The 15921-nt window shown below is 34.5% G+C and overlaps 1 protein-coding gene across 1 annotated transcript; it reads right to left on the reverse strand.

The window, feature by feature from the left end:
- Positions 1–13360: 13360 nt before the first annotated feature.
- On the reverse strand, positions 13361–14635 carry LOC120186029. The gene is made up of 4 exons (XM_039190111.1): positions 14559–14635; positions 13988–14039; positions 13592–13807; positions 13361–13561 (listed from the first exon to the last, which is right to left on the reverse strand). The coding sequence occupies exons 1-4, from the start codon at positions 14633–14635 to the stop codon at positions 13361–13363; spliced, it is 546 nt and encodes a 181-aa protein (XP_039046042.1).
- Between the last annotated feature and the right edge of the window lie 1286 nt (positions 14636–15921).

Genomic DNA, 15921 nt, shown 5'->3' on the forward strand with positions numbered 1-15921 from the left:
GTAAGTTCATGTTTTGGTTTTTAAATCATAAAAAATTACAAGATGATTAGTTCTTAGTATGGTTGTATAGGACCATTGAAAAGGTAAAACGTAGGTGTCCAAAGACATTGATGTCGAAGGGTCAACCATACAGCTCATGGTTCCAGCACTCAACTCCCCTATGATTGTTAGTTGAGCAATATGCTTTCGTTATCCCTATACCACCCATTCATTAGGGTATGTGTAAATATCACATTTTCTACCCAAGATAACGTCTTTTCTTCTACACGAACCAAATTACCTCAGCAGTTTAAGGAATTGTTATCTTCCTAGAGGTTCGGGGCTCGAGCATTGGCAACTGTAATGGGATGACTGAGCGTTTATTATCAAATGATTTGGAGTATTTCGAACATATATTACTTTTTAATCGTCTAAACTTAATAAGTTCAAATTAACACGAATTATATAAACATTATTTAATAAGTACCGACAAGACTAATATTCATGTTTTTTCATATATTGATTTTATATCTTGTGAATGAACTTCGTGATTCACATATTTCTTTTATTGTATTTGCTCTTTATAATTTCAGATTTACTACTAATATAGTAATATTGTGTGGAAAGGAGAAGATTCAAAATTATAATATTTTTAAGAGAAAATAATTTTAGTGACCGAAAATGTCTTATAATATATGATTTTAACCAACTTTTTTTGTATTTGCGAAAATGACCAACAAATTCGCAATGCGAACTCCAATTTCGCAACACAGAAGTCAAATTCGCAAAGCGCGTTTATTTTCGCAACGCAAATTTTATTTTCGAATTCGAAACACAATATTAATTTTGCAACACAAATATAAACAATATAATTGCAACTCATAACCTAAAACCCAAAATCACAACTCAGTCTCATCTTCATCTCTCACTCTCTACGGTGACATCCGTCCCCATCTCCGGCGAAATCCGTCCCCATCTCCTGCGAAATCCGTCTATCTCCATCTCTCAGAGCCACCCTCACAACCATTCACGACTACAAATGGAAAATCAACCACCGAGGGTTAGTTTTTTTAATTATTTTTATTTTGAAATTTTTGTATTATTATTAGATTTTTCATATTTAAATTGATGATAAATTTGCTGGTAATTTCAATATATAGATTAACCATTTCACTTAAGATTGCTTAGTAAATTCATTCGGTTGCTGCCAATACTACTAAACTGTTTAGTCTTTAACCCTGTGAAGTTAGTATTTGTCTTTGTTTTGTCTTTTGGTTGAAGTAATGCAATTCATTCAAGTTTCAATTTGCAGAAGAATAGTTTTTGAAACTTAAATTCGCAACACGAAAATGAAATTCGTAACACGAAAATCGCAATGCGATTTTAGTTTCGCGTTGCGATTTTTATTTTCGCGTTGCGAATTTAAGTTTCAGAAACTACTCTTCTTCTGAAAATTGAAACTTGAATGAATTGAATTACTTCAACCAAAAAACTATGATAGAATAATGACTTGAGGTGAAAATCGTGCTAGTTTTAAATATATTTGGCTTTGTTTTCACTGTTTAATATCATGTATGTTTATAGTGTATAATTTGTAGTTTTTTGTATATCTAACTTGGTATGTTTATTGTTTTTGTTAGAAATTTTTTCGGCTTCATTTACTCTAAGGAATAAATTAAGCCTAGCCACTACAATAGCATCGACACTTACACATGTACAAAGAAAATTGTTTGAGGATACTTGCTTTGGGCCATGGCTGAAAGTACAACATCCAGGTGGATATGCTATGTTGACCAATTTGTTTCTTCAGACCATGACTAACGATCTACCCGAGAGGATACAACGTGGTGATAAAGAGATATGGTTTCATTTTCCACCGGCGTATACTTGTTTTGGGCGGGAGGAGTTTTGCTTAATCACTGGTTTACGTTTCGGACACGATGAAGTAGGTCGGTACACTAGTCATATCGCTCGCCCATCATGGTTATCTCGGGTTTTTCATGAGCTGGCAAAGGCGAAGCCCAGTTTACACATCGACAACTTGAAAAGATTACTTCTTAAAGATGGGTTTACTCAGATAGATGACCTTGATGTTGTCCGAGTATGCCTTTTATTACTTTTGAATGCCGGTTTTTTAGGCAAAGAGGCCAGACAACCTATTTCTGAGGACCTAATATTATTGGTAGAGGACCTAAATGCATGGAACGTGTTTCCGTGGGGTTCATATCTATGGAAAGCTACCTGGAAAAAGTTGTGGTCTGTCTTTGAGAACCGTCGTAGTTTGCGTGACGATGGTTTCAAATACACTTTAGTAGGCTTTATTTGGGCCTTTAAGGTAAGAACTTATATATAATGTTTCCAAAATTATAATTAATTATTTAACAATTACTAATGTTTGTGTATTATATTGTTTGTAGATTTGGATATTTGAGGCTTTTCCCAGCATGCGGACATATGCATGAAAAAATTCAAATGATATTCCTAGGGCTATTACCTGGAGGAGGATCCGGTTGTTGGATTGGGAAGATTTACTACCATATACGACGATGGATGATGTAAGTTAACACAAATACTACCATATATAAACAAGTTATTACTATAGATGTTTAACTTTGTTTGAGCTTTTATATTGTTAGGAGGCCAACTATCCATTACAGAGGCTGATACCCACAAAGGCTGAGCTTGCCACTGATTGGTGGCAAGCTAGTAAGCATTTTTTTGATGGGATGGATGATGAGCACCCCCCACTTCAAGAGCCATCACCTGATCGAGCCGATTCTACAGCTCGACACCCAGAGCCATCACCTGATCGAGCCGATTATACACCTCCACAACTAGAGCCATCACCTATTCCATCACATCATCGAGCCTCTTATCCACTATCACCTCATGATAGGCGACCGGAAAAGATGCCAAGACATTTATCTCCCTGTTCTCCATCTCTACGGGATGAGTTAGGGAGTTACGTGATGAGGTCGGTGCTTTGCGTGATGAGGTACTGTCTTTACGTGGTGAGGTAGATGTTTTACGCAATGACAATGGTGCTTTACGTGGTGAGGTATCTACTTTACGTTAACAGGTAACCGCTCTATGTGAGATTGTTTCATCGTTGCAGAATGAGGTTCATACTCTACGCAATGAGGTAAGTTTGTTTAATATTATACTAAAAATGTAAATAACCTTTTTTTGGCATTATTTATTTTTTTATTTATTGATTTATGTATTAATTTATTTTTAGTGGCCCGATAAGGTAGATGTTTTACGTCGGGTTTTTCTTGCACGACGGGGTTCACACAGCAGACGTCGTGCACGTGTCATTACGTCTCCTTTCACCCCAATAGTGCCAAGACTCCGTAAGAAGAAGTCTGATTCACTTGTCATCGTTCAAGAGGTCCCTTCTATCATTCAAGAGGCCCCTCTCATCGTTCAAGAGGCCCCTCCCACCGTTCAAGAGGCCCTTGTCATCGTTCAAGAGGTCTATCCCACCGTTCAAGAGCCCGATTTACATGGCATACTATGTCGATATATTGATAAACCCCCTCACGTGCCCGATATGATGGATGAGAGTTGGCTTTCGTATGAGTTACCGACCAGTACCATTCCTCAGCAGGAGAGGAGAACACTACCGGACACAATTATGGATAATACTCTTTGGGCTAAGACCACAGTTGGTTTTTATCTACATGAGCAGAGCCAGGGGTGTTACGCTGACATATATAAAATCGACGATAGTATGCATTTGTTTCTTGATCGATCTTGGTGGGGTGTTTTATTAGGGTTTGAAGAGAATGACTATTTCGAATGAGGGGTAAGTCTTATATTCTTCTTATATTGCATTTTGATTATTTTTTTAAAAATTTATTAAATTCACTGATATATGTATTTTTTATCCACATCATATTGATGCATGAGTGTCACGTCTTCTGATTATAAGGAAATTGAAGAAAATAAAAAAGACGTGATGGACTATTATGTCTTCGTATTTTCACGTAGCTCACTTGAAGGATCAGAGAGACGCTTCATATGGATTGAGTAATGGAAAAACTAAGCTTTATCCTGTGTGGTGGGAGGTAGATAAGGTTAGTATTTAATCCTGTGTGGTGGGAGGTCGATAAGGTTAGTATTTATTTTTAAATATTTTAAAGGTGTTCATAAATTTTATTTGATATGCGCAATTGAATTATTATTTATGATTGCAGGTGTTTATCCATGTTATGGAACGACATCATTGGCTTCTCGTCGAGCTTCAGCTCCCATCTCTAAAGACGATAGTATATGACAGCATGTTGAATTACATACCATTGTATGATTTGAAATATATTATTTGTAAGGGATGGAGCGCTCATTTGGCTAAATACTTGGATGCGATTGATTATTGGACTAATTCTGGAAACAATAAGCCAAAAATATTCAAAGTTACAATGATGAGAGACGAGACAGTGCCACAAAAAATGACGGGAGCCAGAGGGGATTGTGGTCCTCTTGTATGCATGTGCTTGGAACGTTTGATGACAGGAGGTAAACATTTTCTACATCCCACAGATAGAGATAGAGGTGCAGTAAGGTTGTGGTTTAGTCATTTTATGGCTAGAGTGATATATTCGAGAGTTACCTACCTGCATCTGCGTGCTGAAAGTGTGCAAAAAACAACCATTTGTTATTGGTAAGTTTGAGCAAGTGTTGCTAACATATATACTCTTTGTTGGTTTGAAAATGTTTGGTTAAGTACCTAGAATTCAATAATTTGTTGTTTGTTGGTTTTAGATGTGTAGAAAGTGTTGTTTGAGCAAATATTTTGTTTCTGCAGGTTAATCCTGAAATGAGCTGCGTGAATGTATTTGGATGTAAGCTCCCTATTGTTAGGAGCATTTGGATGTACTGTCTGGGCTAATTGTATCAATGTGCTGTTGATTTGTTTTTTTAGATGTGTAAATAAGAATTGTTTTTTCTTGTTTAATTGATTTGTAAAATTTGATTTGTTGTTTAAGAAAATTTCAATCTGCATTATGTTGAATGCAAAAAAGACATGTTGAAGGTATATTTTCGCAACGCGAAAGTCAAATCCGCGTTGCGATTGTTGCGAAAGTAAAATTCGCATTGCGATTGTAAAATTCGCATTGCGATTTTCACGTTGCGAATTTGATTTTTGCGTTACGAATTTTACTTTCGCGTTTCGAATTTGACTTTCGCAATAATCGCAACGCTAAAATCGCAATGCAAATTTGACTTTCGCAACAATCGCAACGTGAATTTGACTTTCGCGTTGCGAATTAAAGGAAACCATCTTCAAAAAGATAACAGACAACAATGTGATAAGTGATAACAACTTAACAGATCATAGCAATGTTCAAACTCAAGTTACTAATGCATGTCTAACTGAAAATGTATGCATTCACACATAAAATACACATAATACAACGTTTGCATTTAAAAATCACCTAAGTTAATAAGTCCCAAAAGGTGAAGTCGGTTGTGATTGAGTTTTTTTTATTGTGATTTTGATTTCCTTTTGCTTGGCACCATATGAGCTTTGGATATTGATGAGGATTCATATTTTGGTAGAGGAAAAGATGATTGTGATGGCACTGGTGATCCACATGTCAACCTTGTATGACCACTTTCCTTGCACCGACTACATGTCGATATCCTCTTCTCTTCACCCTTAGACGGTAGACGATCGTGATTTTTTGGTCGGCCAGGTAGCCTGTTGTCCATGACTGGTGGCAAAATTGTTTGTAAGTCATTTGGTATGTCTCACTCAGAAGGATGTGGAATAAGGTAGACAATCTCGACATAAGTCTATCGATATACTTCTGTAGTGTAGCAATCCATAGCGTATGCGCTTGAATCATCTTGGTTTAGATGAAGAGCAACTTTTATAACATGGCCACACGGATAACCAGATGTTTGTCATTTCATACAACTACACGTCTTTGCATTTAGATCGACAAACCCATTTAAGTTATTATCCAATACTTCAAACAAAGTGTTTGAACATTGTTCAACTCTCCATGACGTTGACTTCACAACACGTTTCGTTATCTTTTTTTCAGTCCACGGTGTAACACGACGTTCCAATGTTCCTGTAAATTTAAATAAATAATACTTAGTAAAATATATAAATATGATAAGTTGCGAATTTAAAGAAATAATACATGCATGGTTCCTTTTCTTGTAGTACCACTATTGAATAGAGGCTAAAAAAACTCCATTAACATAGTAATGGGTAATTTTCCAGAATGACGACTTAGAGCGTTGATTGATTCTTCACTATTAGACGTCATGAAATCATATCTTGCTCCAAGTTGATGTACGCTTGACCATCTTTCAAACCCGTCATCTTCTAGTGTTTGAGCACATTGAGGCAAAACATGTCTTAAACAATTTATATGCTTATTAAAATATACTTCCTGATAAGCTTTTACAGCCTTCTAGTATGTCCATTTGTGATTTTTTACACCAGCAGACATTGATTTTAGATTTTTGTACAAATGAACTCCACAAAGTCCATGAAAAGCATCTGGGAAACACCTTCTAACATCGTTGTCAATTGAGTTTGCCCTATCGGATATGATTGTCAGATTGCTAATAGGACTTATACAATCCCTAAGATGCCCCATAAACCATGTCCATGAATCAGAGGTTTCAGATTTGCCAACCCCGTAAGTTATTGGTAGTATCCCATTGTTAGCATCCATGGCTACTTCTAATAAGTTTACTCCAAGGTATCGACCTTTCAAATGTGTTCCATCAACTATAATAATTGGGCGCATGCAAGTAATAAACGAACGAAACTACAAAATAATATACATAAGAAATATAATCATTTAAATGTGAAATGCATGTAACTAACAAAAATGAGTCAAAAAAATTTTATTGATTTACTAACCGCAACACCAATGGCGATAAACACCAACTCAAAGCGTCCATCTCTATCTGTTTTGAGATGAGTTACCGACCCAGGCTTTTTCAGCTTTAAATTGTGACAATAAGCCGACAGTTGGGCAAACGATGCTTCTGGAGACCCCCTCAACAATTCCAAGGCATAACATTTGGCTCTCCAAGCTTGAGAATATGAGATACTAATCTTGAACCGAGCATTCATGTCAGTCATAATTTCATGTCCCCGATATACCTTGCCATTCAAAAACATTAACTCATCCAGAAAACCACCCAACACCTTTTTGTTTGTCTGTCTATGGTAAGGAAAAACTTGGGTTCTTGAACATGTATGTTTATCAATAAAAGTCCTAACTTGAAACATTTCGCAATCTTTTATCCTCTTTGCAATCATACGCCACATACATTTTTTGTCAATCATACACTTTGTTTCGAAACGATATTTGCTTGATTTGTTAACTTTTAGTTGATAGCCATCTTCCACACATTTCATATACAAAGCTATCTTCAAGTCTTCATTTGTATCAAAACAATCATCTTTCTTGATACGAATAACTTTTGTGTAACAATCAACTGATATCTTTACCAACTCTTCTTCCGGGTATCTGAAGTAATGGCATATTCCAGTTATACTCCGTGACATTTTCTTCTTTTCTTTTCTTCGGGGACTTCTTCTTCTTCTAGTCATAATTTCATGTCCCGATATACCTTGCCATTCAAAAACATTAACTCATCCAGAAAACCACCCACCCTTTTTGTTTGTCTGTCTATGGTAAGGAAAAACTTGGGTTCTTGAACATGTATGTTTATCAATAAAAGTCCTAACTTGAAACATTTCGCAATCTTTTATCCTCTTTGCAATCATACGCCACATACATTTTTTGTCAATCATACACTTGTTTCGAACGATATTTGCTTGATTTGTTAACTTTTAGTTGATAGCCATCTTCCAACATTTCATATACAAAGCTATCTTCAAGTCTTCATTTGTATCAAAACAATCATCTTTCTTGATACGAATAACTTTTGTGTAACAATCAACTGATATCTTACAACTCTTCTTCCGGGTATCTGAAGTAATTCTGGCATATTCCAGTTATCCCCGTGACATTTTCTTCTTTTTCTTTTCTTCGGACTTCTTCTTCTTCTTCTTCAGGGTTATATGAATTACAGAATGGATGTTCAACATGTTATTCACAGTCTTACTCCTCCTCATTATTATCAACAACATCTTCCTCAGCGCGTTGTTTCATCATCAAATTGGGTATTGACCAATATCAAAATCATTACATGCAGGGTATGTTTCTTCTTCTGAAACATCATCAAAATCCGAGTATTGACCAAGATCAAAATCTGGGTATTGACCAAGATCAAATTTTGAATACTGACTAGTACTCACAATTTTTTTTGTTGGCTCATAATCGTCTAACTGGTCATACGAAAATCGGAATTTGGTGCTGAAAGTTGATTGGGATTTGGATTAGGAAAATGTTGTGGGTTTTGAGATTGTGTTTGGTATTGGAAATGTGGTGAAACAAAATTTTCTTGGTGATGAAATTTTGGTGGAACCATTAAATTTTGAGGTTGTAACAACGTTGTACATTGGAGCACCATAAACTGGGGCTGAAGAACTTAGTTGATACTACCCGTTACTGACCAACTTCACTACTTTAGGTTCAACAACATTGTAACATCATCTTCTTGCGAACACTAATGTAGTAATGAATCGACAACATCTTCATTGTCGGTTAACAAATAAATTTTACCTTTTCTCTGATAAGATAGCCTAAATCCACTTCGAGGCTCTAAATTCAATTTCTTTGCAACACGTAACATTAGAGTTTCATAAGTTAACTTTTTAATGACAGTTTTAGTTGAAGATTCATGGGTAAAGACATATATTGTAAATTAATTTACTAAACACAAATCTATCCAAACATTCTCCCATGACCCTCCAAAACACAAATCTATCCAAACATGATCAACATTATTCATTCTACAAATTGTAAATTAATTTACTAAACAAACGAGCTATAAACTACATATCATCACTAACTTAGAGAAAAACATACCTTTATTAAGTTGATAGTTGATAATTTGGGAGTGAAATCATTGAAAATTATATAGAAATAAAATTATGTAAAAAAAAAATTAGAGACGGGGAAGGATGTCGTTGGATATAGGAACGGATGTCGCCAGAGAAAGTGATAGATGGAGATGGAATAAAATGCGATTTAGGGATTTAGGTTATGAGTTGATGTTGCTGCGTAGTTGTATACCCAAAACATTTGTGTTGCGAAATTAAAATTCGTGTTGCGAATTCGAAAATTGAGTTGCGAAAACAAAATTCGCGTTGTGATTTCAGAAATCGAGTTGCGAATTTGAAATTCAGTGTTGCGAATTTAGAAACTGTGTTACGAAATTGGAGTTCGCGTTGCGAATTCGAGATCGTGTTGCGAATTTGTTGGTCTTTTTCACAAATCCAAAAAAAATTGGTTAAAATCGTATATTATAAGGCATTTTCGGTCACTGAATTTATTTTCTGAAGTTATTTTCTCTATTTTAATTTGAATATATAGAGGGATTAAAATCATAATTTAACCTCTTTAAACAAGATAATGAATAAACGATGTTTACTTGTATTAAATATTTTTTATTCTGATTTTTTTATCTAATAGTCACACGAGTTTGCTCAATTTATACCCAACGTTGATTCTAATGACAAAACTAAACCATCACCATCTTCATTATAGGCGAAAAATCAGAGTTTGTTGAATTTAGAGATCGCAACGAATTAGGTTAGGATTTGGTTTTTGGTCAATTCGGTATGATTTGATTCGAAAAATATATCTTTATACATGACTCTAATCCTACCTAAATTTTTAGAGTATAAATTCGACCCAAATTGACTTTACCTGATATAAAATAAAGACTTCATTAAAAATATAATAAAATTTAAAGAAATTTCATTACTATCCTCGGATCGGGTTGGAGTTTTTTCATAATCAACCCGAATTTGACTTGATTTTACCTTACTCGTTAAAAAATTTGATCCGATCTAACTCGAACCTTATTTAAAAAAAATCGACCTTATCAAACGGGGCGTGTCGGAACCGGTCTATTTTGGGTTATTACCATCCCTACTTATCATAAATTCTAGAATTGATGGGCGGAGAAAATGGCGGAGAGCTCTAATTCAACAACCGCCGCTCATCTTTCCTCCTCCAACACCACACCAACTCCCACCATCTAAAGTAAAGCCCAATAAACAACCCTATCTAATTCCTTAAATTACTATTATCAGTATATTAATGAGCGAGAAACCATCACAAAAGCTTCCATAAAAACAAAACCTTTGATGATCATTAGCTAGGCCCCTTTGTGGTGCACTCTCTTGGTCACCAAAAGAACAAAATCCCAAGGGCACCCTAACGTGAAGACAACGAATGAAGTTAAAAGGAAGCCCCAAAGCAAATAAAGGACCCTTTTGTCTTAATTTTCATAATGTTTATACCCTCCTTTAAGCCCCCCCCCCCCCACACATTATATGTCTTCACCAAAGGACAATAAGTAAAATTTTCACCCACATTTGAAGCCTTTAGTGATCGGTAGCCAATGCTGCTTAGAAATCCCATTTCCAACACCAAAAGGTTCTTTCAAAGAACCTTACGAAGTTTCAAGTCTTTGTTCACCGGCACCGACACCGAGCCTTACCGTAAACTTCCCAAGACCTCTCCTTACGATCCCCATTCGTTTGCCGGCCTCGACATGGACCGACAAACGAGTCCCCGAGACAAGTGGGATGCCAACAACATCAACCGGAACACGAGGATTGTTTCGGCTCCAAGGGAAGGGAACAAGGGAAAAGCACGAGAGGGTTCGGGTTCAAGTGATAGAAGAAGAGACGAGAGTTCATTGATGGCTCGAAGACTGAAGGAGCTGGAGATGATGGACATGAGCAATGTGGATCATGTTATCGACATTCAAGAGATTCTCTATTATTATTCTCGACTCACTTGTCCTACATATCTGGAAATCGTCGACAAATTTTTCATGGAGATATATGCGGAAATTTTCGGAGCCTTGGGTTCTTCGAGTGTGGAACCGAGGACCAAGTATCGATCAGTAAGGTCGTGATGCAACCATTCTTTCTTTCCCTGACAGGTCAAGATTTAAAGTTTGTCTTAATTACTTTTGTATATCTTCATGTGGTGTTTTTACCTTTAATTTCCCTGAATGATGCCATTTATAAATATGACATGATTGTGAGACAGGACAAGAGATTTAACTTTGAGAAATGATTATGTTCTGTTTTCATTCGACTGTAACGGTGCAAGCTGAGTCTCCATTTCCATCCTGCTATTAAGCTCCGATGACCAACCAGTTTGGTTGAGCCGTAACGGAGAAATTGTTGGTTCCCATGAAGGGATGGTAAATTGGAAATGGGTTAGGTTGGAGTAGGTTTTTGGTTCACTCGAACTCGATCCGACTATAGTTTCTCTTGGCTAATCAAATATTAGGAGGGATAAAGTATATAATTTCAAAATAATAAGATTTTATTATATATTTAATCTATTAATTCGGGGGACAAAAGTTTAATTTCATTTAAATTTAAACTGATAATGACCTAAAATACTATTAAACTAAAAATTTTAGGAGGGGCAAGTGCCCCATCCCACACTATATAGTTTGTCCCTGCTCGTGATCTGATCCGACTCGAATTTAGGGAAATTACACCTAAATTGAAATCTAACTCGATTTTTAAGATAAAAATCTATATCAAATTTGACATATACATATAAAAGTAAATTATATTTACTAATTCATTAATTTTATATTTGAGCTTAAATAATAATTTTAATTACTATATAAATTTCAATTAAGTCTTAGGTATACCCTGACCTTGAACTGGGAGAACCACCCTAACTAGGGATGGCAACTCAACCCGAACCCGACCCGATCCGATAAGGTCGGATTTTTTTTATAAAAAAAATCGAATTCGGGTCGGGGTTTTTTTAATGCACTATTCGGGTCGGGTCGGGTCGGGTTTAGGGTGGAAAAAATTCGATCCGACCCGAAAATATATATAATTTTACCTTATATATTTATGGATAATTACAATAATAACCCTCTATATATAATTTTTTTCAATTAAGTCACTATTTTTATTGAATAAAAATATATTTTAAAATTAAATACATTAAAATTAAATAAAAAATAAATTCAAAAGAAGATTCTGCCTAAATTTGGATTTCAAAGCCATTTAGTCTTCTTAAATCCCAATAACAAAATTAAACTCAAAATTAAAACCAAACCCAAAACAAAAAATAAATCACAAGCCCTAAGTATTGAGACCCAGTTAGCAATCATGGCCCCAAAACATGTTTGATTTATGTCGGTATATTTTGTTCAATTGATTAATGCTTTTTATGTGAAGTAGTTAAAGACCATGCATGAGTTTATATTAGGGTATTAAATTAAAAAATTTAAGATGAATAAGGTTGGTTCAATGGTAAGCAGTTTAATATCGCTTAAGTAAGTCTCAAGTTCGAGTCTTTGTGTATGCAAAAAATCGTCGTTGGAAGACTTGTCCACCAAAGTCAAGTGTGCGATTCGGATCAGTCTATATTAGTTAGGGCTTCGCTCTCTTAAAATTTTTAAATTTCTATATATTTTAGATATTTTCTTTGTACTCTATATTAAAAATTTGTTTTCGCCCCTTAAAATTTTATAAGTTCACCACCCGTAACATAAAATTCTACATTCGGCCATGCCGAAAGTGGTACACCATTTTTAAAAAAAAAATTAATTATGATGTTTTCATATAATGGAAATGGAATAATGAGGGAAAATGACATGTCAAAATCAGTCATTTAACGTTGGTGTAATAATTATTTAGGTTTGTAGGATGATTAAAAAATTAATTAGCAATTTACGATATTTTTTATGGGAGCTTGTTATCCAGATGTGAGAGCAATTTACGATATCTTTTATTAGAACTTGTTATCCAGATGTGACATATCTCAATAAAAAAATATTTTTTTTGAAATTTATTATGTTCACGTGACGAGTTTAAAAAAAAAATATTTTCGAAATTCGACACCTCCATATGACGCCTTTCATTATAGTAAATCCCAAAATATAACTCAAACTTCTTTATTTTGGCATATGTAATTGTCATTTAGTAAATGGTGATGCATATATGCCCTCGTTTCCAATAAGAAAACAACTACCTTGAGTTTTTCATGTGAGTATTGTTTCATTTTTTTAAACGTATGATCACTCGTTTTAAAAAAATTAACATGTAGTCACTTTTGTTTTATTTTAGTCAAGACGTGGTCAATTAATATAAACGGACGTTAAACCATTGATGACTTGACTCATTAATAAAAATGTTAAATTTTATTTTAACTCCTGAACTTTAAGCAAAATATTAAAAATGGGTCTTTTTGTAAATCAAAAACAGTTTAGGGATAAATTTTCAATTACTCCTTTTTTTTCCTTTCTTCAACCCGCTGCTTTTTCCGCAAACCCAACATGCAAACGAAGGACATAAAGTCAGCAAAACACCGCCTCTCCCACCCGAAACCCAGGCGATTACGTAACCAATCTTATATCCGGCATCCAACTTCTTATCTAGGAGAGCCATTAGGCTTCTGAAGGTAAGAGAAAACCGAGATCCAAACTATAAAAGATCCCCTCTCTTGTAGCAGGTTTTCTTTTTCATCCTCGTCATCGGTTTCTTCGTAAAAGAAAGAACACCCTTCGTTTTCGGGATCTTTCTTCTTGCATTTTTCCACCTATGGAGCCTAACCCCGTCTTCAAAATTAGGACTATGGTTCCATTTTCCTTTGTAAGACCTCCCAACATCCTCTTGACATGTAAGTGCACGATCGTACCGAATCCTTGTTACTTCATTAGATAATACCTGTTCGGAAGTGAAAATGCTCCAGAATATCAGTCATTGATTTGGGAACATAATAACAGCCCAAAAATGAAAAATGCAGAATGGAACAATGGAAGCTACAAAGATTGTGTCAAGCTTGTATTTGCACAAAAATTCAGAAAGTAATGAATCAGGAGATAACGAGGATAAAGAAATTCTCACTTCATAAGCATGACGGATGGTCATGAATACCTCAGTAGCATGTGAATCTTTGCTAAAATGTCCAACAATTGGCAGGTTGAAGAGAAGGAAAAAAAAAAAGGAGTAATTGAAAATTTATCCCACTCACCCTTTAGGTGGATCCCATTCTCAAATTCCCATTTCTGGGAAATGAAAACCCAAACTAAAGTTGGAAATGGAAACCTTTAAGACATGGAATCCGAAATGTTGCAGAGGATTCTGTTCTTTATAATTAGTAGCTTTCTTTTCCCTGCAGATTCGACTAGGATCCTACATGAGATCCCAACAATAAAGTAACAAGGACAAGTTTGCGTTAAAAATATACAAAAGGTGACTATAATGATGATCAAACCAAACGTAATCATAAACGAACGTAAGATTTTATATTAATATTAATGCTAGCTAATTTGGTTGGCTGCTTGGCCATGCCTAAACCATGTATATGGGCACGAGCAAGAGCTGGAAGATCACATGGCAGTACAGAAAAAAAAAAGATTTTGCTAAGAGGAAAGTGCAGACTATCACTTTTTATAAACATAAAGTCGCCATGCACTTGCCTAATGCTCCTGACGAGTCATGATCTGCTATAATTCTTCTTCGCCAGCAGTCTGCATGTCTTGGCCCTTTCATCTACGTATTAAAGTGTATACACCTATATACGCACGACATAACTATACGTACGTGAATACTTAGTTGTTATGTCAGTGCAAAGATTTGGCCAGGGAGATTGTTAAGGGACATTGTCCCACACTTTATACTCTTTTAGAAGTTGGGTTGCCTAGAGATATTATAAGATCAAACTCTAAATGTTTAAAGGAACCCAATATATAATCATAGTCATCCAGGTATTGACGAGAAAACTAGGGACATTTGACTTTTTCGGTTTTTTCTTCCTATCAGTGTTAGATTTGATATTATTACAATTGACCAAGATAACATTTATTTGTTAGGACTCTTGGATTGGATTAGGATACACAATTGGCTTTCATGGTAGTTTTCTCATGTCAATCGACTCTGAATAGCAATTTGTAAGTGGGTTTTCAATAACTTGATTCCCTTTTGTAGTTCGTTATACGATCATATATGTGTTAATGTTTAATAATTGTAAACCTCGTTATAATTCTAGATATTTCATATTTTTAATAAAAGTAGTGACCTTTATTTATAAAAAGAAATTGTGAATTCAACGAGTCTCATCACTGCACTTAACACTTTTTGATAACTCATGACATATTAACCCTAAACTTTAAATACTAAACCTTAGAATTAATATCCTAAAAAAATATGAGAGAAGAAAGACGAATTGTGTGATAATATTTAGATAAAAACGCGTATTTTCCGTCATTAGAGCCGCTTTTGGCTGAGTTTTTTTTTTGGTTTAATACAAATACAAGTGTCTAAATTAGCCTAAAAATCAACGTTTGATGCTTAAAATTTTTTCATTAAAAATATGTCTAATTTTTTCGTTATATTTTTATGTGTCTAACGTTAAGTGACATATATCGTGTTTATATTTTTTTAGACTTTTTAAAAGGTATTATTTAAAATAACTTTTAAAAAATTCTAAATATAACATGTATTACTTAATGATTTTTTTAGCAGACACATGAAATTATACCGAAAAATGTTAGTTATTTAATTTTAATAAAAATAATTTTAAGTATAATTTAAAAACTTATTTTTATATAAAAAAAATTTCTTTTTCTTTTCTGATATTGGGTGTCATAAAAAAGTGAAAATGATTGGATGTGCAAATTGCAAGCACCAAGGCCCGTAGGCCTTTCCCATCTTAAAAAATTTAAATCTTATTTATTAGTTTCATTTTCATATTTCACTAAATATAGTAAATTTAGATATTTTTAAATTTTTAAATTTTAATTATGGTATTTAAAATTAAATTGAAATGGAAAATTAAT

The sequence above is a fragment of the Hibiscus syriacus genome, unplaced genomic scaffold, assembly GCF_006381635.1.
Source record: "Hibiscus syriacus cultivar Baekdansim isolate YM2019G1 unplaced genomic scaffold, ASM638163v2 tig00000340_pilon, whole genome shotgun sequence".
Classification (NCBI taxonomy): domain Eukaryota; kingdom Viridiplantae; phylum Streptophyta; class Magnoliopsida; order Malvales; family Malvaceae; genus Hibiscus; species Hibiscus syriacus.

Bases quoted from the DNA above. Each gene is read 5' to 3' on its own strand.
- LOC120186029 (XM_039190111.1), bottom strand. From the start codon at position 14,635: ATGAAAGGGCCAAGACATGCAGACTGCTGGCGAAGAAGAATTATAGCA. The intron at 13,808-13,987 runs GTGAGAATTTCT...ACTTCCGAACAG, and splicing joins CCATCCGTCATGCTTATGAA to GTATTATCTAATGAAGTAAC. The intron at 13,562-13,591 runs TGCTACAAGAGA...CTTTTATAGTTT, and splicing joins CGAGGATGAAAAAGAAAACC to GGATCTCGGTTTTCTCTTAC.